Source organism: Bos grunniens, chromosome 4 (assembly GCF_055505025.1).
Source record: "Bos grunniens cultivar Pamir isolate PY7600 chromosome 4, Bosgru_T2T1.0, whole genome shotgun sequence".
NCBI classification, from domain to species: domain Eukaryota; kingdom Metazoa; phylum Chordata; class Mammalia; order Artiodactyla; family Bovidae; genus Bos; species Bos grunniens.
In genome coordinates this window covers 37,555,409-37,579,077 of record NC_141168.1, presented here as the reverse complement: position 1 = coordinate 37,579,077, position 23,669 = coordinate 37,555,409, and the positions used below count along the sequence as shown (strand labels likewise).

The following is a 23,669-nucleotide window of genomic DNA, read 5'->3' as shown; positions in this document are numbered from 1 at the left end:
CCGTCATAATACACTATTATCTTACACATTTTGCTATTATTTTTAAAATGCTGAAATCATAATAGTGTTTTATATCATGAAGACTGTGTGTATTTGTCATTTTTATAGGGAAAAAAAGTGAAAGTGCAGTGTAAAGAATCCGCCTGCCAAAGCAGGAGACTCAGGTTCAATCCCTGGGTAGGGAAAATCTCCTGGAGAAGGATATGGCAACCCACTCCAGTATTCTTGCCTGGGAAATCCCATGGACAGAGAAGTCTGTTGGACTACAGTCCATGGGGTCGAAAAAAGTCAGCCATGACTTAGCAACCAACTTTCACTTCACTTTTTTTTCTCCATTCACAAAGTATATGAATGTCGGGAGAGTGTTGTGAAATGTGGGATTTTGCTACTTGGACAAGTGAAAATAGATAAAATCTAATCTACTCAACTCCTTGCCATTTAGTCGCTGAGGTGTGTCTGACACTTTTGGGACCCTACAGACTGTAGCCCTCCAGGCTCCTCTGCCCATGGGATTATCCTGGCAAGAGTATTGGAATGGGTTGCTATTTTCTCCTTCAGGGGATCTTCCCAACCCAAGGATCGAACTTGGGGTCTCCTGCATTGGCAGATGGATTCTTTACTGCTGAGCCACTTGGGAAGTCCAGATCAACTCCTTGGTTCTTAGGAATTTGATCAGACTTCTTTAGACGAAATATGTGGCCCTGGTCTTAGAGATTTGGAACTATTTATTCACCGTGAACAAAACAGTGTATTTAAGTGTAGAAGGCAAGAAACGGAAACGTGCAAATCACTGAAAGTTTTATGCAGCTGATGTCACAGTCAGGGCCCTGCTGGGGATGTCTCCTGTGGTTTCCAACTTCTCAGCAACCTCCTGCCCCAACTTGCCCTGGACTGCCCTAGCCTGGGAGGGCAGAGAGGGAAGGGTAGTGGGCCTGGGGGTGACAGTCTGCTGATATGCTGATGCGTTGATCAGGTTTCATTTTCTCAGGCTTCTTTGTTCACCTGCTCTGTGGAATGTGGTTGATTCATGGAAAATGCTCAAACTGGCCTCTACTGGTTGGGACTGTGCAAGGGGTAGGTGGGGTATAGCAAGGAAACGAGAACAGTTAAACCACAGCCAACTCTGCTCACTTTCAAAGGGTCACAGCTAATGGAAGAAAAAGATCCTTCTGCAAGCACATGTGATTGTTATCAAACACACTCTAGACTGTGTGACCCGAATTCCTCATTATTTCTTTGTATAGTTCCTCTGATGAGCTCCTACGTGAGTTGGGAACTTTATGCTCAGGATGTTCATATCTGCATGTTTGTCTATGCTCGTGACCCTGAAGAAAGGAGCAGACAGGACTCCTTGCAGCACTAAGATCATCCCTGACTTTCCACCAGCCACCTAGGATCTTCCATGATTTGTGATTTTTCTGAGGCTGCTACTTCTTGGTTTCATTTTTCTCTGTGTAGACTAGGTGACACAAGACCCAATCCTTGAACCAAGCTTCGTGGACAGATGTGACATGCTTGGTTCCTCACAAGAACAGAGATTTGGAGGCCCGATCTCACCTGTGCAATTGAGTCTGTCATGTACTAAGTCATGTAAGTTCTCTAAAAGGGAAAAAATGATTTCATAGTCAATCTGAGCAAGGCTTCCTAGGGGCACTAACATCAGGTGACAATGTAACAGGTGAGTGACAGAGGGCTGCTCAGACACATCAGCATGAACAGCAGGTGTCCCACCCCCTCCCCACCCAGCAGGCCCAGGATGGGGGTCCATGTCCCGGATTCCATCTGTCCAGTCTCAGAGGGAAGCAGAGGGAAGCAGTCTCAGACGGAAGCAGTCTCAGAGGGACCACTGCTGAGGTCTTGGCCTCAGCTCTCACATTCTGACCTCAGGACACATTCAAGTCACATCTTTCATTCCTCCTGGTCTCTGCTCTGAGAGCCAACATCTAGGGAGCCTTGCCCTCCTAGGAGGACTGGCTGCATCTAACTGGTGCAGCCAGTGTGTCAGGAGTGGAGTCCCTTCTCAGGTTAAAGTCACATCCTGACGTCCAGCTCAGGCCCCATCTGTGGTGCTGCTGTGGACACGAGTCCACTCCTGACTCAGGACAAATCATTGTGATGACACTACTGAATTCTTGAGGTTTGAGTCCAAGGCCAGACTCAGCATGTTCTCCATGTAAGGAGCTCTCCCTGCTTAGACCCCAACTTCCCAGGGAGCCTCTGTCTGCATTTCTGTCCTGTGGCCCATTCTTAGACCAAGCGTGGATGGAGTTGATTAGATCACATAAATGACCAGTTTCCACCCGAGCCAGACCATTTCCTTCATTACTTGAATGACGGTACGCAATGAAAGGAAACTGACAGACACGCTGCCTTCCCATGAAGCATTGCATTGAGTATTTCTGTTTTACAAAGGCAACTCAAAATATAATTGAGTTCATTTGAGTTCAGACTGGCTAAACACAAGGGAAAATGATTTCATAGTGTGGGTTCAAAATAAGAGTACTCAGACTACCTTAGGGGCTACATCTGTAAGAAAACTATTATTTCATGATACATAATACAAAATGCCTGGTACCTTTTATATATATTCAAAACCCACCATGTCTTCTTGTTGTGATCCCAGTCCTTCAGGCCAAATACATAATGCAAAATAGGAAAAACAAAACTAATCATTTTGATATTTCAATATTACTACTTTTTACAATAGTACAAATAGTGCATGTGCATGAAGTAAAAACCTGAGAAGAAATGTAAGGTGTTGAAAAACATAAAAAGAAATCTGAGACATGAAACAAGAATTACCTTCTGCAAATCAAAACAGAAAGAGATTTTGCTTACAAATAAATGCTACGCGAATTTACTAAGAGGTTTTTTGATCAGGAACACAACACAAAACTTTTCTCCAACTTTTCATTAAGAGATCACTCAGTCTCACTGAATATAGGGTGGATCTGAACATTATCTTACCAGCCACAGTCAGGTGTATGTATATATGTGTGGATATGATACCATGTCTGTGAATCAATAAATTCTTTACCAGCCATTCACTAACATCAGCAGTGGGTGTCCTCATTTCAACTTTCAAAAAGGAGACTCCATCTTCAGTTTTTTCCCTTCTGGTGACTTTCAATTACGTTTTTAAAATTAATTAATTAATTTTTTATTGAAGGATAATTGTTTTACAGAATTTTGCTCTTTTCTGTTAAACCTTAACATGAATCAGCCATAGGTATACATATAACCACTCCCTTTTGGAATTCCCTCAATTATGTTTTTTTTTCATGCTGAAAAAGACAGAACCCCCCAAAATTTTGAGATGCAATGTGAAAAACAAAAAGCTACATTTTACTCTGTATTTTTATAGCAGTTTATGTATCAAACATGAGCCATGAGATAGACACTGAAGAGACCAAGGATGAGGTCACCCAAGAATTTACTTTAAAGCATTTTACAAAAGGGTCATACTCTTCACACGCCCACATTTTTGCTTTATGTCTGAACACTGTTGTGGAAAAGAGAGGCTGGAGTGTCTTGGGAAGCACGCATTCAGGGCAGGGCTCCTGTTTGCTGCAACTGGCTGCTTCTGTCGGCTCTTTTGCCCCTATGCCTGTTGTGCAGATACTCCATTCAATCCACTAATTTTCTCTCTTTTTTAAAAACATATCTTTAAAATAAAATTGACATAAAATATTACATTATTCTCAGTTATACAAGATAGAAATTTGATATTTTATATATATTGAAATGGTCACCACATTAAGTCAATATCCCTCACTGTATATAGTTACAGATTATTTTTTTCTTATAAGATAAAATTGTTAGATCTACTCTTTCCCTTGTTGGTTAAATATTTAAGCAGAGTTACTGCTTTTATAATTGACTGTATGTTTATATGTTCATATTTGTGGGATTGAAATATTTCCTTTGATGTTTGAAAGGGACTGAACAATATTAGCTGACCTGGATGCACATGGATTCCGTCTTCTGTAGCTGGACCACATCTGTCATCTCAGAAGTTCCAAAACACTCCCAGTAGAGCTCTCTAAATCCACCACATAATTAGAGCACAAAATGGTAATTATCTCTTTCTCTGTCTCTCTCTCTCTCTATATATATATACAACCCACATATATACCATATATATCTATATATATTCACATATATACCACACCTAGTTTATCTGTCCATCTGGTTTTGGGCACTTAGGTCGTTTTTGTGTCTTGGTTGTTATAAACAATGAACATAAAGGTGCTGGTATCTCTTAGTATTTTTTTTCCTATGGATAAACACTCAGAAGTGAAATTGCTGGATCATGTGGTAGTTCTATTTCTAACTTGTGGAGGAAGCTCCATACTGTTTTCCATAGTGACTACACCAGTTTACATTCCCACCAAGAGTGCACTTGTTATTTCCAGCCTTGTTGATATTAGCCATTCTAACAGGAGTGAGGTGAAATCTCATTGTTGTTTTGATTTGCATTTCCCTGAATTTCAGATAAACAAAATATATATTTTTAGTTTAAGTTTGTTCCAAATATTGCAAAGCTCCTTGTTTATTTATTTTTGTTTTTTTGAGAAACGTGGCAACCCAATGTGAGGTGGCTTTTTACTTAGGGATGAACATACACTCTCTATCAAAATGATTTGTAACGCAGACACACACACATATATCCCTTTACTGTTGCTACTGCTACTGCTAAGTCATTTCAGTTGTGTCTGACTCTGAGAGTCAAATGCAGACCAACATTATAACTTTAATTTTAATAAAGCAGACTCAGTTCTTATTGGATTTGCTGTTTGTTGTCTCAAAGTTTGCTTATGGGTATAAGAGGAAAGGTAGCTCGGGGAAGGACTATAGACGTTTCATCACTGGAGAAGACCACGGCAGCAGCATTAACACTGAAACCTTGAACTGCAGGGAACTTAGCCTGATTCAGATCTGCTCACTCCACTAGGCAACAGGCAAGTATTGTCCATGTTTTTCCATCCACCCCTCACCTGATCCCTCTGCTTGCAGTTCTGAGCTTTCAGAGCTCAGGCTTCTCTTCTCCCGTCGGGGAGGTGGCTGCTCCCAGCCTGCCACAGGGGGCCCTCAAGAAAGGGGTTGGTGTAGAGAGGCGGGGCTCCTCCGTGGGCCTCCCCCAGCACCCACCCCTTCTGGGCTCAGCCTGGTGGTCTTTAAGAGAGATCCTCGCTAACTCCCCTGCCCGTCACATCTGCTGGGAACCCCAGTCTCACTATTGTCCCAGCCATGCTGTGGGCCCCAGTGCTGCTTCTGGTGTTCCTGGCTCTTGGTGAGTGTGTTGCCTGGACGCTCCTGGGATTTTTCTGTATTTTTTGGCAATGATGTGTATGTATGTGTGTGGTGTGTGTGTTTGTGTGTGTAGTGGGGGGGTTATACTAAGAAATGCTGTTTCCTCTTACTCATGATTTTTTGTTGCTTTTCCCATTGCAGTCACTCAGGTATCTTCCAACATGGAAGACGAGAGGATGTCCATCACCAGGGCAACTGGGTCCTCTGCTGTAATCCCTTGTGATCTTCCTACACAAAACATCCAATATATCCACTGGTACAAATTCCAGGAGGGAACTGTACCCCGACGCCTTCTCTACTATGATGTCTCCTACTCAAAGGTTGTGTTGGATTCAGGAATCAGTCCAGGGAAATACCATGGCTATGAAGGCACAGACAAGATGTATAAATTTGTAATCTCAAATCTTCAAGAAAGTGATTCTGGCGTGTACCGCTGCGCTGTCTGGGAGAAGCACATTGTTTCAGCCCTACTTTACACTGCACTGAAATTTTGCTTGTCGCTGCCAAAAAACAGCCCGGATACACAGAATAGACCAACACCTGCCTCACTTCCTGCTGTCAATGCCAATTCTCTTTACTCTGAACAAAGTGAAATCCTGAGCTCATCGCCCATCCCCCAACTTTAATATTCAATTGTCACTCACCTCTCCCCACCAAAGCCACAGTTTTTTCTAAAAGCAGGCTTCCATCTTCATGCCTCAGACAAGCAACTGTCAGGCTTCATCTTCTTTTAACTCACCTGGGAGCTGCTGGAGTCTATTCAACCTCCTCTTTAGGAGACAGGGTACCTTGGGTTGATTTGTTAAGGGAAGTATTTAGGAGAGCATGGAAAGGTTGGGAACCTCACTGTGGTTCAGTGTTTAAGAATCTGCCTTGGAATGCAGGGTGCTTGTGTTCTGGAGCAACTACACCTGCATGTTTTGAAGACCCTGTTCCACAACTAGAAGTTCCTGTGTCACAAGGGAAGACCCCACACGATGCAACAGAGATCCTGCATGTCGAAACTAAGACCTGATGCAGAAAGTAAATAAGTTATCAAAAAATAACAAAAATCACAAACATAAAAAATAATGAAAAGCTTAGCTATACTAAATCATTTATCTGATCATTATCCAGAGAAAATGGCTGGGAATGAAGCGTCTTCAATATTCAGGAATATGAAGAGTAAGAAAAGATGAAAATGAGAACTTGGACTTCCTGAACCTCAAGCTAGTATCATATTTCTTTTGGACAAACTGATACTTTCCTCATATAACCAATTAAGGCATGGCTGACATAGTGAAAGTGTAGGAAAACAGTGATTTCTGTAACAATATCAACCATTGTACTCTTCTTCCACTTTCTTTTGAATTCAGTCAGTCCACAACCAGAACTGTTCTGCATTAAACAAGTCAAGCCAGGGGTTCTTTCCACTCCTACCCTCTACATTAACATGACCAAGTCCCAAACTGGAATGAGGTTTATCAGATTATTTTTTTCTCATTAATTCATTGTAAAGAATGCTTTGGGTGAACAATTAGACAATGAATAGTATCTCTTTCAGCTGAAAAGTCATACATGAAAGGAGTATGGCTTTCTTACTGGGCTAGATTTAAGGACGTGAAATTCCTGGTGGCTCAGCGGTAAAGAATTCACCTGTAATTAAGGAGCTGCAGGAGACCTGTGTTCGATCCCTGGGTCGGGAAGATCCCCTGAAGGAGAGCATGGCAACTCACTCCAGTGTTTTTATCTGGAGAATCCTTTGGGTCGCAAAGAGTTGGACACAACTGAAGCAACTTAGCATGAACAGAAATGTTAGATCCACATGTTTGTGATCTCCTGTGTATTGGATCCTCCAAATTTCTGTCAGAGGAGTGTTTCTTCAACTGTGGTCCATTGACCACTTGCAGCAGAAGCACCTGAGTTGGGATAATAGTGCTAGTTCTAGGTGGCACCCAACACCATGAATACAAACATAGGAATGAAGGCTGAAAATGTGCATTTTTCAATAAACTCCATAGCTGATTCTTATTCAAGTTGGTTTTTAAGAACTGCTGTCCTAGTGGTAACAGATAAAGTGACACACTTCTCTCTGAAATGGACAGGTTCCCAGCCTGACACAGAAATGCATTCCAGAATGGTACTCATGGGCTTGTTCCTAACCCAAAACCCTTCCTGTCTTGTTGCACCCTGGATATTCCTGCTTTCCCAGGTCATCCTATTTTTGCTTGAGAACCCACAACCACAGGTCAAGTTTCAGGTTCTTCTTATTTCTGTAATTGCAGGGAAGAAGGAATTGGATAGTAAACAAACCAACTTTAACTTGGTCTCTTGTATCAGGGACCATGTGTTTTAACTATTTTATGAATTTAAAAAAGACTGAAGCATGAACTTATTGTCATTTATATTTTTCTAATATTGTTTAGGTTTTGTTCTGCATATTTATTTCCCTGATCTGCTTTACATTGAAATTTTGTGTATTGGGAAAATGTAGAGAATTCTCTGCAGAGGGATTTTTTATGCAATGAATTTTTCCTGACTTCTGAGTTCTAGGAATTGTTTTTCAAGGCAAAAAGACATGACAAATCTCTTGAGCAACAGAAAATCATCAAGATGAAACACTAAGATGCCCTTTGATTACTGCATTTGGGGTCACACTGCCCCATCTACCCTCCTGGGAAAGACAGAAATATTCTTCACAGGTCATGGAAAAGGGTAAATGATTTGCTGCTCAATCATGGGGACTGAATTGAGAGGTTGGTTTGACTGGAGTTCTTCACTGGAATTCTTCTGGACACACTCCAGACCTCACTGTTAGCAGCCTGAGAGCTGCTCATAAATGAAAAACCTTTAGTGGTGAGAACCTGAAGTTTAGGGTGTATGGTGGCAAGGAGGTCATTGTACCCAGCTGGGTGAGGATAGGTTCATGGAGGAGGTGGCCGCCATATTGAAAAAAAATTCAAAAGTGAATCAAGGATTTTTGGAGGCATCTGTACAAAGTCTTATGGACTTATTGTGTGCAGTTCAAAAATTGTGATGAAGCATGTCCCTTTCCACCTCAAATGCCCATTTTTTTTCTAATATGCATAGATGCCCCCACACGGGACACACAATTACCCTGTTCAACATTCTCAGATTCAATCTCTCCCTCAATTAAAGGGTTGTAATAAGTGTTCCCACCTTGGAGGGTTTGTGGACAATTCATTGGGTCAATCCATGTAAAGAACTCAGACCCATGCTTGTCACACAGTACGAGTTCAATAACTGTTAGTGCTTGTAACTGTTAGCTGTGGCCTGGCCTCTATGTAAAGAATGTACAGATGAAGCAGACAGGAGTCCTCCTCCCAGGAGCCACTTGCAGTCCAGACAGTTGAAGACAAAACTGCAGCCTTGGCTGAGATGGCCCCATTACCCTGTGCTTCCTCTGTGGCTACTGGGAATACTTGGCAATGGCTGAGCACCAAGTAATTCCCAGACCTGAACTTGACCTCATTTTTCTGACTTAGGTACTATCATATCCTCTCCCACCCCTAACACACGGTGAACTTGGGATTCAGAGAAACTCTGTAGCATCCAAAATCACAAAGGCATTGATATCAGAAGAGACACAGTTTGAAGCCAAGTATAAATATCATTTAAACTTATGCTTTTCCCTACACTCTACCCAGAACCAACAAGAAGTAATGAAAGGATAAAGAAGAGAAGTCGGGGAGTCAGGGTGATCTGTATATTCACAGAGATGCAGCATGTATTCTTGCAAATGTATCCAGGTAGGAAATTGATCCTCTGATGAAAATGGTTCGAACACAAAGAATTCCTATCTTTTGGATAAAACATGATTAAGCAATATAACAGCTCACATATTTAGAAAATAATGATAGGAGTTGCACTGTGCTATTTACTATGTACCTCAAAGGAAATATCAAATTAAACTAATGATTTGTTCACTTCCTCTAGTCAGAAGTTAATGAACTATGGAGAATGCTTTATGGAGCCAGAAGATCCAAGTCCACATGTAGCCGAAAAGTGAGAGGGTCTATATATGTCACACTTTGCATGGTTGAACCAATAAGAAGGATCAGTAAATAGCTTCTATAGTTAAGTTTTCTATACTGAAGGGACAAATATTTGTAAAATAGCAGCCTGAATTTTTGATCATCCTCTATCTGGTTGGCACAGGAAAAATAGAATATTTATACCCAGCTCCTAACTTGCCCCTGATTGCTGTGAGATGGGTAGGAATTTCCCTGAAGGACAAGGATGTGTGTGGCTGCTCCACAACCTTGACCATGAAGCTTCACCACACAGAATGTGTTCCAGGATGTTAAAACATCTTTTTCTTTATTTTCAACCTTGCTAATGGTCATTTTATTTATCTCGTGAATTCCTTAGAAGCTCTGACAAACCTGCTAATATTTATTGCACCAGCCCTTCTATGCATCCCCACTGTGTCAGTACAGTGACCTGTGTCCTCAGAGACCTCTCAGTGGCTCATGGCGACCATTTCTGAAACGTATCTGCTTCCCTGGGATTGCTCCCCTGACAGCCAACCTTCCTGCTATTTTTCTTTCTAAAGCACAGATCTGATCATATCACTTTCCTCCCTACCACCATCAGTATTTCCTCATCATTCATTCTTTTCTAAAAATATATATTTGAAAATGCTGTAAAAATTGCTCACATTCTTACTTCTTAAAAAATAACTATTAAGTAAGGATGTCTCCTGTTCTCTTTCTATTTGAAGTTTCTCTACTCAAGGAGTCAATTAGTCTCTTATTTGTTCCTTTTAACTTACATCTCTCAGTTCAGTTCAGTCTCTCAGACATATCTGACTCTTTGTGACCCCATGGACTGCAGCACACCTGGTTTCCCTGTCCATCACCAACTTCTGGAGCTTGCTCAAACTCATGTCCATAGGGTTGGTGATGCCATCCAACCATCTCATCCTCTGTCGTCCCCTTCTCCTCCTGCCTTCAATCTTTCCCAGCATCAGGGTCTTTTCCAGTGAGTCAGTTCTTCACATATGGTGGCCAAAGTTTTGGAGCTTCACATCTCTAGACATTTTTTAATATGAACTTCACATATATTGTGTTTGATAGAAAATTATTTCTGTTTTCCCAACAGATTATCAATTATCCTAATCTAGTTTTAAGATAATCTCTTTGTTTCCCTACAATTTAAAAACGACTTACCATATTTTTATATCAACATATACTTGAAGTATTTGCTAGAGGACTTCTGTTTCATTTATGTCTCAGTATTCATACACCATTATCATGTTATGTCAGTAACTTTGCAATAAAGGTTTACATCTATTAGGCCAAATGTCTATTCAATATTATTCTTAATCATATTTAATGTTATTTAACTTGCTAACCCTGAACCCTTATATCATAGAACAAAAAATGAAATATTTTCTTAATTCTCATAAGAATTATAGTAACTTCATAAATGTGAATTTAGGAAAGATCAGTATCTTTATGATATTTAGTTTTCCTTATACAAATATGATATGTCTCTTTATTTATTCAGGTTTAATTTTATGGCCTTTATAAAACCTTACACTCTTTCTTCTTATAGCTCTAGAATTTTCTTATAAATTTGACAAATGATTTTATAACTCTTTACTTACTCTTTTGCATTTTATTGGTAAAGCTTTCATGGGTTTGGAAAAATAGGCAACTCTTAAAGCTCCTGATAATTTGATTCATGGTCTAGAATAAGGAAAAACAGAGTACAAGCTACCAGAGAGGTACTGAGTACTACCTCAGATACCACTGAGATCTCAATAGGTCCAAATGGTATTTGACAACCCAAAGTATGAATACTATTAACTTAATTTTCAATTAAAAAAAGCTTTCTAAACAAAATATTCATCCAGATCTCTCGTCTTCTCCTGTGTATTAAGGACTCAGCTACTATGAATGGACAGTTGGCACTGTGACCTATTTTCATTCTCAGGGCAAAGGCACTGCTTGGTGATAGGACTTAGGCCAGGACCAACCAGGTGGATCTGGCATGGACAGAGGGATACTTGATCTGTCTTGTGTGGGTCCTGGGGGATGGACAGCTCATGCATGCCAGAGGAGCACCCAGATGCCTCTGACAACCTTTTTTCACCCTGATCCAAGATGAGTATCTCCAGATTACGAAACAGTCTCCACGAGTCTTCTTACAACTTATCAGATAAATGGATATTGTTTTTAAGTTTTAGTTTCAATAAGGAATCTATTATTTCAAAGGAGAGAAAATTCTACAGATTTCTTCTTAAATCCTAAGGGTGAAAAGAAAAACTCATCACAGAACTTATTTTCTCATCTTGTGTTGCCATGGTAAAGAATGTTACCCAGTGAATGGAGAACTTTGCTCACATTTTACAAGTACACTTGTGATGGAGTATTTACATTTTCAGTGACTGAAGAGTTACCTCCTTTCAACAATATAGCCCCAAATCCCTAAGGGAGAGGTTCTGGTGTTTGTGAGAATGGAAGGGTCTTTCTTTGATGCAAACTCTGAGCAGTTTCAACAGAGTTGAACACCTGGAAATTTAAAAAAAAAAAAAAAAAAGGCTTAATTCTTTGAATACTATTACTGGAAATTTAGGAAGGCAGGTGGTTAACCCGTTGGTGGTGAACTCTTCTTTTCCTGTTTTTATTCCTTTCATCTTTCATCAGTGCCTTCAATGATTTCTCCTCCATGGTAAGGAGATATTTGGGTCCATCTGTCTGAGGAAAACTAATAAAACATCAGATACTATAAAACCTATGTTTAAGGACTTTCAAAAGAATCCATGAGATCAAATTTCCAGTACAAAATTTTTAACTTCCAGTCATGATATGAAGTTAGGAGAAGGCTGAGATTATTGTAGGAGCTTCAACCAGTGTGATAGTGCAGGCTGGAAGAAGATATTTGGAAAAGCAACTGAGCTCATAGTAGCTCCTCCTGGTAAGTAATGTTTTCTCTTTTTTGCCTTAGTTATGGGAAAGTGACAGGTGTTTTTGTACAGAAAACAATCTGTGTTGTGTGTTAAGTCGCTTCAGTCATGTCCGCCTCTTTGCGACCCTGTGGACTGTAGCCTGCCAGGCTCCTCTGTTGATGGGATTCCACAGGCAAAAATTCTGAAGTGGGTTGCCATTTCCTTCCCCAGGGTATCTTCTTGACCCAAGGATCTAAAGTATCCACTTTATCTAACTGCCGCATGCTTGGTCTTAGCATATGAACAATAATTCTGCAGCTACTGGTTGCTGTATATGGAAACTCAACTACTTTGTAAATGATTTATTCTCTCCTCAAAAACAGAATGGAATTTTTCTTTTAAAATACACACACACAAACATAAACCATTAAAATAGACTCAGACTAGATAGTAAAATGGAGATAGTAAAAATGGAGAAGGAAATGGCAACCCACTCGTGTTCTTGCCTGGAGAATCCCAGGGACGGGGGAGCCTGGTGGGCTGCCGTCTATGGGGTCGCACAGAGTCAGACAGGATTGAAGCCTCTTAGCAGCAGATAGTAAAATATTTGAGGATCATGTCTTTTTTATTGTTTCATGTGTCAATATTCTTACACCATTAACATATGTCATTACATTGGTATAAGCTATTGATTAAATTTCCTTTTCTTCTAGACAATCTATTAAGTGAGAATCACTTTTCTTAATTATTTCTTCTCTACAGTTTGAGATAAAACACAGTGTCCTTGTCTCCCAATATTTTACAAAACTACATTATCGGTTTTCATCCCATCCCTAAAATCGGTACATAAAAATTCTTATAGTAAATGACTATAGAACATAGATAAATCCCATTTCTTATTACTGTAGCTTCTTAGAGGGAGGCTGAGATAAGTTGAAATGTATGTAGTCACATCTCTTGTTTCATTGCCTGGATATGGATCAGTTTCATGGAATTTGTGAGCTCAATGAGCCCTGTCTTCCCTGGTGGCTCAGGTGGTAAAGAATCTGCCCGTGATGCTGAAAACCCAGGTTTGATCCCTGGGTGAAGAAGATCCCCTGGAGAAGGGAATGGCTACCCACTCTAGCATTCTTGTTTGGAGAATTTCATGGACAGAGGAACCGGGTGGGCTACAGTCCATGGGGTTGCAAAGAGTCAGACATGACCAAGAGACTTTTACTCCCTCTCTTATGAGCCATGTCAGCTCTAAAGTCCATGAAAACAGTTTACATGGTTGAATATCCTCATCTGCCCATTCTCTCAGCATTTATTTATTGAGGACAGTTTCTGTGTTGGATGCTGGAGATAAAAGAGTAAGCTAGACAAAGATAGAGCGAGTCCCAACAGTCAAACAGTTTCTATTCTACCAGATGAGCTTTATAGATTCTGCCATGATTAGGACCCATGTTCTATGATCCGTGGCTGCTAGACAGACAGCAGATCTTGGATTGATGGGCTTGTTTCTTTCTCAATTGATGTAATATTTATAGCTTATAAAACTCATGTATTTTATCTGGTGGAAGAATTTAATGAAATGTCCTTACCTTAAGTCGTCTCACTAAAGAGAATTTTAGTATCAGCTGCTATTTACTGAGAATCAGACAGCATAAGAAGTTTCAGTGCTGTATCTCATTCCTCAGCAGGAATCATCTTATTCCTAGTTCATATATAAGGACACTGAGGTTTTAAGAAGCTCAGTTACTAGCCTACAGTCACCTAACAAGATATATTGCAAAGTTTAGGATTCAATAGGGATTTGTCTATTCCAAAGTACATGATCTGGACTGTTATTGATGTTAGAAACATTTAAGTCATGTTTGTATATCCTGAGTATTTACAGTTCCGTAGCCTGACCTTTTCCAGTATCCTCACCTGAAAAATCCCATAGTCAGAGGAGCCTGGCAGGCTGCAGTCCAAAGGGTCTCAAAGAGTCAGACACAACTGAATGACTAAGCACTCAGCCTCACCTTTTAAACGACTACTTTGATTGACTATTTAGTAGCTTATAAATTGCTTTACTGTCATTTGTGAAAACAATGCTTCTGTTCCTCTTTGGTAATGAAAGACATATTTACTCTAAGTGACACTCTTGACCAGGAACTGACTTTACACTGAAAACACTTTTTGAAAGGAGATTTAAAAAGATTCAGGCAAAATAGTGAAAAAAGATGCAACTCTACTCCCAATGGATGTGGGATGGAAACAGAGGTAATCCAAGCAGCCCAGAGAGAGCAGGGAGAGTTCTTCAGTTCTCGACACATTCTTACCTTATGTGGTTTGCTGAAAGTCACCTCTGTGTCACCGTAGCAGGGTCAACTTCTCCATATATTTATGTAAATATTGAAAGAAGTTGGACAGAAATTCAAAACAGACACAATTCTCTATGTCTTGCATCTATCTCACAGAACTAGGATTTGCAAACACGTTATCTGATTCCTCATGCTCTGTTGGAGTTGCTGCTGCTGCTGCTAAGTCTCTTCAGTCATGTCCGACTCTGTGCGACCCCATAGACAGCAGCCCACCAGGCTCCCCCGTCCCTGGGATTCTCCAGGCAAGAACACTGGAGTGGGTTGCCATTTCCTTCTCCAATGCATGAAGGTGAAAAATGAAAGTGAAGTCACTCAGTCGTGTCCAACTCTTTGTGACCCCATGGACTGCAGCCTACCAGGCTCCTCCATCCATGGGATTTTCCAGGCAAGAGTACTGGAGTGGGGTGCCATTGCCTTAGAACTTACTAAATTATCAAAATCCAAGGCAGAAAAAGAAACATGCTATTTGTTATTTTATGTAAGTTGCTTGCTTCCAAACTTTATTTGAGAAGAACTCTGGGAGTTGGTGATGGACAGGGAGGCCTGGCCTGCTGCGATTCATGGGGTCGCAAAAAGTCAGACATGACTGAGCAACTGAACTGAACTGAAGATGAAAACACACATACAGGGACTTTCCTGCTGGATCAGTGACTGGGTCTCTGAATTCCCAGTGCGGGAGCCTGGGTTCATTCCCTGATTGGGGAACTAGATCCTGCATGCTGCAAAGAAGATCCTGTGTGCCACAACTAGAGACCTGATGCAGCCAAATAAATGAATACTTAAACACACACACACACAGGTTCAGGCAGGGCAAAAATAGGAATAGGAAATCAAAGGCACTCATGGAAGTAGAAGGAAAAAGACCTGTGAAGACCTGGCAGGAAGCACAGGGTAAGATTTCATTCTCAGAGATAGGAGAGATATGTGTATGTTCTATCTCTATAAACAAGTGATTGAAAATTTTAAAAGTTGAAAAAATGTAGTGGAATAATATTTTTAATAAAGTGATAAAGAAGCATACCAAATTTTCCAATAAGGTATGTTAAAATAATATTAGAAAGAGATCTCAATGCAGGAGTCTTTGGGAGGAAAATGAAGTAAAAGGTGGACATTGGCTTCAACATCTGTTATATAAAATGGAAGAAATGGTTTTTTAAATAAATCCAGTTCTTGCTTCCAGTGCATCAATGTTACGAACATCATAAAGTTTAATGTCATTCAGAGATGACCCTGCAGAGAGAGTCAGGCAGGGAAGGTTTTCATGATGCAATATGACTCTAGGGGAATTTGAGGACCAGGTATCCTGCCATTTCTCTAGTCATCCTGTCTTAAAGGCCCACTGCAAGGACTCACAAGTTGAACTCTGTTCATGAGCTGGATAGAAGTCAATTCAAGGCTAAAATTTCTAGTCAAAGCGTGGAGCCAAAATCAATTGTGGTCTTGACTGGGGGGAATGCCATTTGTTTTGAACAAAACAAGTGAAGCAGTGTCATATACTAACTGAATATATTAGGCTTTAGCCAATGTTCCTTTTGATTTTTTTAACCCTGGAAATACATTGGCTAAGACAAGACTAATAATTGCCTATCAATTTGGTTTGTGAAAGGCATGTTTCCTGTGATGATAGAGTTGAGGATTTCAGACAATTGAGAGCACAGTGGAATTGCAATCAAGGGAACCAGTGTCCAAGGTTAATTGGCAGGGATTCAGTTGCAACCAAAATACTGAATTCTGATCAGTAAGGATGAGCTCTGGTACCATGATATAAAAATGTCATGTTGGAGCACACAATCAACACAAACAAATCACTAATAATGAGAACTATTACCTCTTATTTCCATAGCATTTTTAATCAACTTACTTTTCACATCTTGTTTCATTTTGGTCTCACTGCAGCACTGGTTTGCTGTTGTTGTTTAAATGCTAAGTTGTGTCCGACTCTTTTGCAACCCCATGGACTGTAGCACGTCAGGCTCCTCTGTCCAAGGGATTTCTGGGGCAAAAACACTAATGATTTACATGAACTTCATTTTCAAATAAATAAAGTATCAAAGGCTTTAATTGACCCAGTTGGCTCAGTCACAGAACTTATGAGGAAAATGAAGCAGGACCAGAAGCCTGGTCTCTTGAACTGAAGGCCACCATAGTTTCCCTAGGATATGAAGAAGTCAGAGAAGCTAAATTAGTCTAACGATTTCTATATGGGTTGAATAATTTTGAAATTATTATAGAAAAATGTTTGTTAACAGAATAAAATGTTTGTCATAAGTAGATAGCAGGAGAAAGCAATTTTTTTTTTCAAGGGAATTGGGGAAGGCAAGAAACAATTCAAGGAAAAATATATGGTTCTTTGAAAGGAATGATGCTAAAGCTGAAACTCCAGTACTTTGGCCACCTCATGTGAAGAGCTGACTCATTGGAAAAGACTCTGATGCTGGGAGGGATTGGGGGCAGGAGGAGAATGGGACGACAGAAGATGAGATGGCTGGATGGCAACACCGACTCGATGGACGTGAGTCTGAGTGAACTCCGGGAGTTGGTGATGGACAGAGAGGCCTGGCGTGCTGTGGTTCATAGGGTCGCAAAGAGTCGGACATGACTGAGCAACTGAATTGAACTGAACTGTAGGATGTTTAGGAAAAAATGGGAATGTGAAAGAGGATTAGATGTGGAAATCTTAGGAAGAATTTTAAAACAAATCCCTGTTTGTAAAAGACAGTATGGAAAAACACTGTGCAAGGAACCTAATAGGATTTGTCTTGTGTACATGTGGACTACTACTAAGGATTCATGTATAAAGTGTGCAGTCATCTTGAAAGTGTTTGGCCCAAGGTTTAAATTTGTTATTACAAGTAAGTTTTGTGAGTTGCCATATTTCCTTTCCTGATGTGGAAGAGTGTTTTCAAAGAACCTGGGCTTTGGAATCAGGTTGACTTGGAACTTCAGGTGTACCACTTATGCTTATGTGAATTTGGGCAATTATTTTCTGGCCTCAGTCTCTAATCCATAAAGTGGGATAATAATGTATACCCAGTACGGGTTGTATGAAAACTGAATGAGATAATGTGTAGCTATCATATTTGGTACATTGTCTTGGCAGATGATAGGGAATGTATATATGTACCTACACTCAATTCAAATGTTAAGGGAGAATTTTATCCAGTAGGGAGTTGTTTGCAGACAAGAATGCTGACTGAACAAAAATTCTCCAGAAAATACAGCTGTACTTTTAATTCCTCAAATGGAAAGTTATCTTACTGTCCACTCACACACAAAAAATTGAATTTGGAGATATTTAGCATACATACATACATACTCTCTTTAGCATACTTTTTCTCACTTGACAAGAAAAATGAGTTATAAATGTGTTTTTTAATATGCCCTATAGAGACATTTTCATAGTTACCTGGTCTTCTCCCTCAATCCATTCCCACCACGCAGTCCCATTCACCCTAAAACAGCCTCCATTATAATAAAATAAAATAGATTTTTAAACAATAAATGTGTTCATGAAGGCTGGAAGCCTTGATATGGGGCAGTTAAAAGTCAAACCCCATTGTAACATGTGGAGAAAGAACAAATGTCAAGGTTAATCCAGCCTCTGTTACATATTAGCTGGGACTTTAAGTTTTATGATGTCTTGAACCTCTCTTCCCATTGAAAACAAGAACAATAAAACACACCTCACCACCTTCTGTGGATGAACAACCAGGCTATCTTCCTCTTACCACCTGCTAGGTTGTTCCAAATAACACCAACATTTGTGTTTGTGTAATAACTCTTTTTAATTACTGTTTCATTTTCTCCTACAGATAGAGACCTTGATATAGACATGTCCCCCAAGCCCACTATGTTTCTTCCTTCGATTACTGAAATCAAGCGTGAGAATACTGGAACATATCTTTGTCTTCTGGAGAATTTTTTCCCTCATGTTATTAAGGTTTATTGGAGAGAAAAAAGAGGCAACAGAGTTTTGCCATCCCAGCAGGGAAATACCGTGAAGACTGCTGACACATACATGAAGTTCAGCTGGCTGACCGTGTCTGGAAACTCCACGAATAAAGAACACATGTGTATCGTCAAACATGAGAAAAATAAAAGAGGAGATAATCAAGAGATTCTTTTTCCGCCAGTGAATGAAGGTATGTGAATAGAAATATAAGTATAACCTCCTAGAACAATTTTTCAAAGGGATACTCCACCTCTTCTGTCAAGCATTAATGAAAAACAAATGCAAAACTTTCTTAAATTGAAAGCTATTTCCTTACAGAATAAAAAAAAAAGTGTAGTGTTTGAAATAAAAAAGAAAGAGAAAAGTTCACCTAAACTTTGTCAGCCTTGGTTTCATCATCCAAAATATTAAGGTCATAATATAGTATTTTGGGGTTGTTATATGGTTTAAATCAAACAACATATATGGAAGTACCTAACAATTTAGCACACTATAAACACACAAAAAGAGATTCCACTGTTGAAGATCTTAGTTTATTAGGAAGTAAGAATAATTGTATGTCTTTTATGAGTGTTCTATTCATCAAACAAAGTCATCTAACTTCAATCTTGCTTTACTCAAACTGTAGTCCAGAAACGAGTCTTAACATCAAATTGATGTTCTTATGCACGAGCCAGATTGCAGATCAACAGAAATCAGAGTAACTTGGCTACTGTACATTTATTATGGTCCATGGTGTTAGGTTTTTAAGATTTGGATTTTTTTATATATCACTTGGAGTAGAAATTTGTGATTAAAGATGGGGTGAGGCTAGAGCACACAGACTTACTTGCATTCTACATAATGAATGTATTTCTTGCCATTGGAAAATGCCTCTCACTAACTTTCATTGCAGCCTAGCATGTTACGTGCCAGGCCTGAAAGGAGTGTGTACCCATGCCCCTTGCATTGGCAGGCAGATTCCTATCCACTGCTCCACCAGGGACATCCTCCCCTTAGTTAGAGGACTATAAATGTGATTTGGCCTATTTTTCAGTCCTCAAAAGAATTGCACTGAAATGCTGAGCTCCTGTAATAAAATCATCATTGCTAAAAATATTTAAGAAAGGAAGCTATTTTTGGTGTGGAATTCTGTTTTCTGTCTATAGATTAATTTTTCTGCATTTCTATGGATTATTTCTACAAAGTACTTTTCTCAGCTTTGTCTCATTTAATCTCCCTCAACAATCCTTAGAGTTCTGGCTCTGCCATCACTGATATGACTCTAAGCAAGTTACTAACCATCTAATTCTTACTTACTCCTTTGTAACATGGAATCCTCCAAAATACACCTCAGTCCAGTGTCAGTGGGGGATTAAATGACGTATTGCATGTGCAGTATGTAAGTGAGTGCCTGGCACAGTAATAATCACTCTATGGCTATTAGCCTTATTAGTATTGTTTTCTTTATTCCCAGACATATCACAATTGCAAGAGTATCGGATGCTGGAGATGAGTGATATAGAAAGGTGTGGCTGGTTTTTTATTTTTCCTCGATGGGAAATTTGCTGGAGCCAGACTCCTTCAAATAAGAGATTCTGTTTTATTTTCTGGGATTGGATGAATTTATTTTGATGCTGACCTGATGTACTGAATTACATAGAATCAGACCAACTCTTCCTGGATTGTAGGGCTCATATTTCTTAATGAATGTTTCTTTCTCAGCAGATTATCTACTTATATATGTGTGTTTTAATAACACATATATAAACATAAACGCACATTGCCAAATAACAGGCGTGAAAATTTGACTAATAATTGTTCTCATTTCTTGTAGTTGTCTCTTCAGTTGTCACTGCTACTAAACCTCCAAATGATGGTTTGAAGAATAAAAGTAAGTTTTTGCACACGTTTGCCTTTATGTCATGCTTCAGTCTTTTTTTCCTTCTTATTCCACATCTCCTGCATCTCTTGCACTGCTTTCTGATGAATTTCCCTTTTGAAGTCTACCTGGCTTAAAGTAAAAAGACCAATTACCTGCAATTGTGGGGCTCATCATTGTTATACTTTTAATGACTCCTCTTCTGTCAGGAGAATGTATTCTATCAGGAGAATACATATATGTGTACAGACATATAGACAGACTAAAATAATAGGCAGGGATAATATATATATGACTTCCCAATATAAAGAATCTGCTTGTAATGCGGGAGACCCGAGTTTGATCCCTGAGTCAACAAGATCCCCTGGAGAAGGAAATAGCAATCCACTCCAGTATTCTTGCCTGGAAAATCCAGTGAACAGAGGAGCTTGGTGGGTTATAGTTAATGGAGTCACTAGAGTTGGGCATGGCTTGGTGACTAAACCACAACCATGGCTTCCCAGGTGGCCCAGTGGTAGGGAATCCACCTGCCAGTGCAGGAAATGCAGGAGATCTGGGAGATGTGGGTTCAATCCCTGCGTCGGGAAGAGCCCCTGGAGGAGAAAATAGCAACCCATTCTAGTATTCTTTCCAGAAGAATCCCACGGACAAGGAATCTGACAGGCTAAGTCCATGGGGTAGCAAAGAATTGGACAGGACTCAGCAACGGAGCATGCATATAGATGTCTATATGCACATACATATCACACTATCAAAAATAGATATACACAATCAACTAATACTTGCTTTCCTTTCTTCTAGAAAAACAAGTCCCTGTTGTAAATTCTACAAAAGCATGTCTGAAAGATGAAAACAGTAAGTTTTTGTTTAGTTTTGCTGTTATGTCAGCTATAGCACTTTTGTCCACCATATAAAATTAACTTTTGAACTTACTTGGTTTAATGTAAAAAAAGCTATACTGTTGGGATTTGCAGAAATAGACTGAGTGGTATTTTAAGTAAATCTATCATCATTTCTCGGGCTTGGTGGCTCAGTGGTAAAGAATCTGCCTGCCAATGCAGGAGACATAAATTCAATCCCTGGGTTGGGAAGATCCCCTGGAAAAGGAAGTGGCCACCCACTCCAGTATTCTTGCCTGGGAAATCCCATGGACAGAGGAGGCTGGTGGGCTACAATCCATGGAGTCTCAAAAGAGTCGGACACGACTTACCCACTAAACATTATCATTTCCTAGGGGTCATCTTAGCACAATAAATGCTGGTTTTGGTGTGAGATGACTCTAAATTAGAAACTGTTCATGATAAACTCTGAAGTATTTACACAGTGGATTTCATTTGTTAGTGTGGCTTTTGTGTCTAATGACCGGGAAACATGATATGTTTTTGTGTCTAGTATTTTGATTGTGCTGGTAGTTAATACGTGAAATGACACTTACTGAAATCTTCTTATATGGAAGGTATTCTGCTGTATCTTGCACGCATTTTCTGTGAATGCAATGTTCTCTTTACTAAACCCCACTATCCACCCTCTGTGAACACCAGAAAACTTCATGGATTGTAACTTTTGTAGGAATCTCACTAACGCACAACATATAATGGCTCAGATGCTTCCAAGTCAGCAATTCCACTTGATGTTTATGCTAAGACTTTCCTGTCTGGAGTATTTATCGCATGTGGAGATGCAGGACTCCAGAGCAGTTAAGAATGTGTTCTTTACAGTCAGATTGCTGGGAATAAAATACGGTTTCTGGTATTTTCTAAATGTGTGACATCTGGCAAATTCATTCTCTCCATTCACAGTTGACTTGTAAAATGGAAATGAAAATAACAATCTTATGAATTATTGTGAAATGAAGTAAGATTAGAGCTTTGCTTGCAAAGCTCTCAGAATAAATGCCTGGTATTTGGGGTTAATGAAGATTAGTTGTTTTTATTACTTAGAGACATAGTGAGGGCAAAGAAAATGCTAAAATCTCTGAAAAATTCTTTTTTCCCACTGCATGAATTCATTAAAAACACAAACTTACTTTTTAATATTTAGAAAGGTTCTAAGTGAACGTAGCAGAAGTTGTCGATTGGCTTGAACTTTGAGTTGGATTCTGAGTAGTTCTGGTGGTGGTGTGATGGTAGTGGTGGTCCTTGTTGACTGTGGGGATTGGTGATGCTGGGGTGTCACTTTATAGTAGGTCGTCAGAAAGAAAGAATTGTGACCTGCTCCCATCACTGTGTACTGACCTTTCAAAAGAACAGGCAACTAATCAAAGGACTTCTCCTAGATACCCTGCAGCTGCACCTCATGAACACCTCTGCCTATTACACATACCTCCTCCTCCTCATTACGAGCACGGTCTACCTTGTCATCATCACCTCCTGTGTGTTCAGGAGAACAGGCGTCTGCGGCATTCAGAAGAGCTCGTGATAGAGGGGCCCCATAAGAGGATCAACGTTCCTTCATCATCTATGGTCTCTAAAAGCTCTGCTCAGAATCTAGCCTGGTTTTTATTCTGGATTTGGGTTATTTCAATCCATGTGTTATTTTTATATTATGTCTTTATTTTGTAAGAGTTTTTCAAACCATTGGGCAAACAGTTTGACTCTGTAACAAGAAATTCTGCCATTACCCAGGGCCAGGACCCAGGGTGGGTCCGGAGAGCCTCTCCCCTCACTGTCCCCACAACCTCATCAGCTCCTTGGGCTCCTGAGTCTTCACACCTTCTCAGCGCACACAGTAGGCAGCTCCCCGTCTCTTCCCTCAGCGCCTCCCCCCAGATCCTGACCCTGACCCTCCCTGCCACACACCCTGGGGCTGCCAGCTTTGCTACTTGAATTCTGTATTCTATTTCATAATAGATGAGGTTAATAAAAAGAAAAACTAAAAAGTCCATTTTTGTCTGTGTGTACTTTAATTTTATGAAATCTAACTAAGGTAAAAAACAGCATGACAACTGAGCTATCAAATTCAGCCCTGGTTATAATAATGATCAACAACACATGTCCAAGCCTTTCCCTGGGGTGGTGGTTATGTTGCTTTCTTTGGGGCACTGGCTCCAAGAGGATCCATAGTCAAAGAAAGGTGCCTGGGTTCTTTCTCTTTTAAAGTCAGCGGATTCAAACTTATTGGTTTGGGACATTTCCATGGTGACTGACACTCAGCATGACTTTCACAGTGTGTGCTCAGATCTGTGCTAGGGTCTCATAAGCACTGCCTCCAGATCCTCATATTAACCCCACGAGAACTGCCCCAACACCAGAGGGGCATCAGGTAGAGGAGGAGCATGCAGACTCTAATCCCTGAGGGCCT

General features: G+C 40.0%; 1 gene segment (V, D, J or C); it reads left to right on the top strand.

Annotated features, from left to right (window-relative positions):
• LOC147373943 (T-cell receptor gamma chain C region C10.5-like) overlaps positions 1-23,250 on the top strand; it is a 65,000-nt gene extending 41,750 nt beyond the window's left edge. Inside the window, 3 exon segments of the C gene segment in view lie at positions 18,369-18,698; positions 20,325-20,381; positions 22,645-23,250. Of these exon segments, the coding sequence occupies positions 18,369-18,698; positions 20,325-20,381; positions 22,645-22,787 (530 nt within the window).
• Positions 23,251-23,669: the final 419 nt, after the last annotated feature.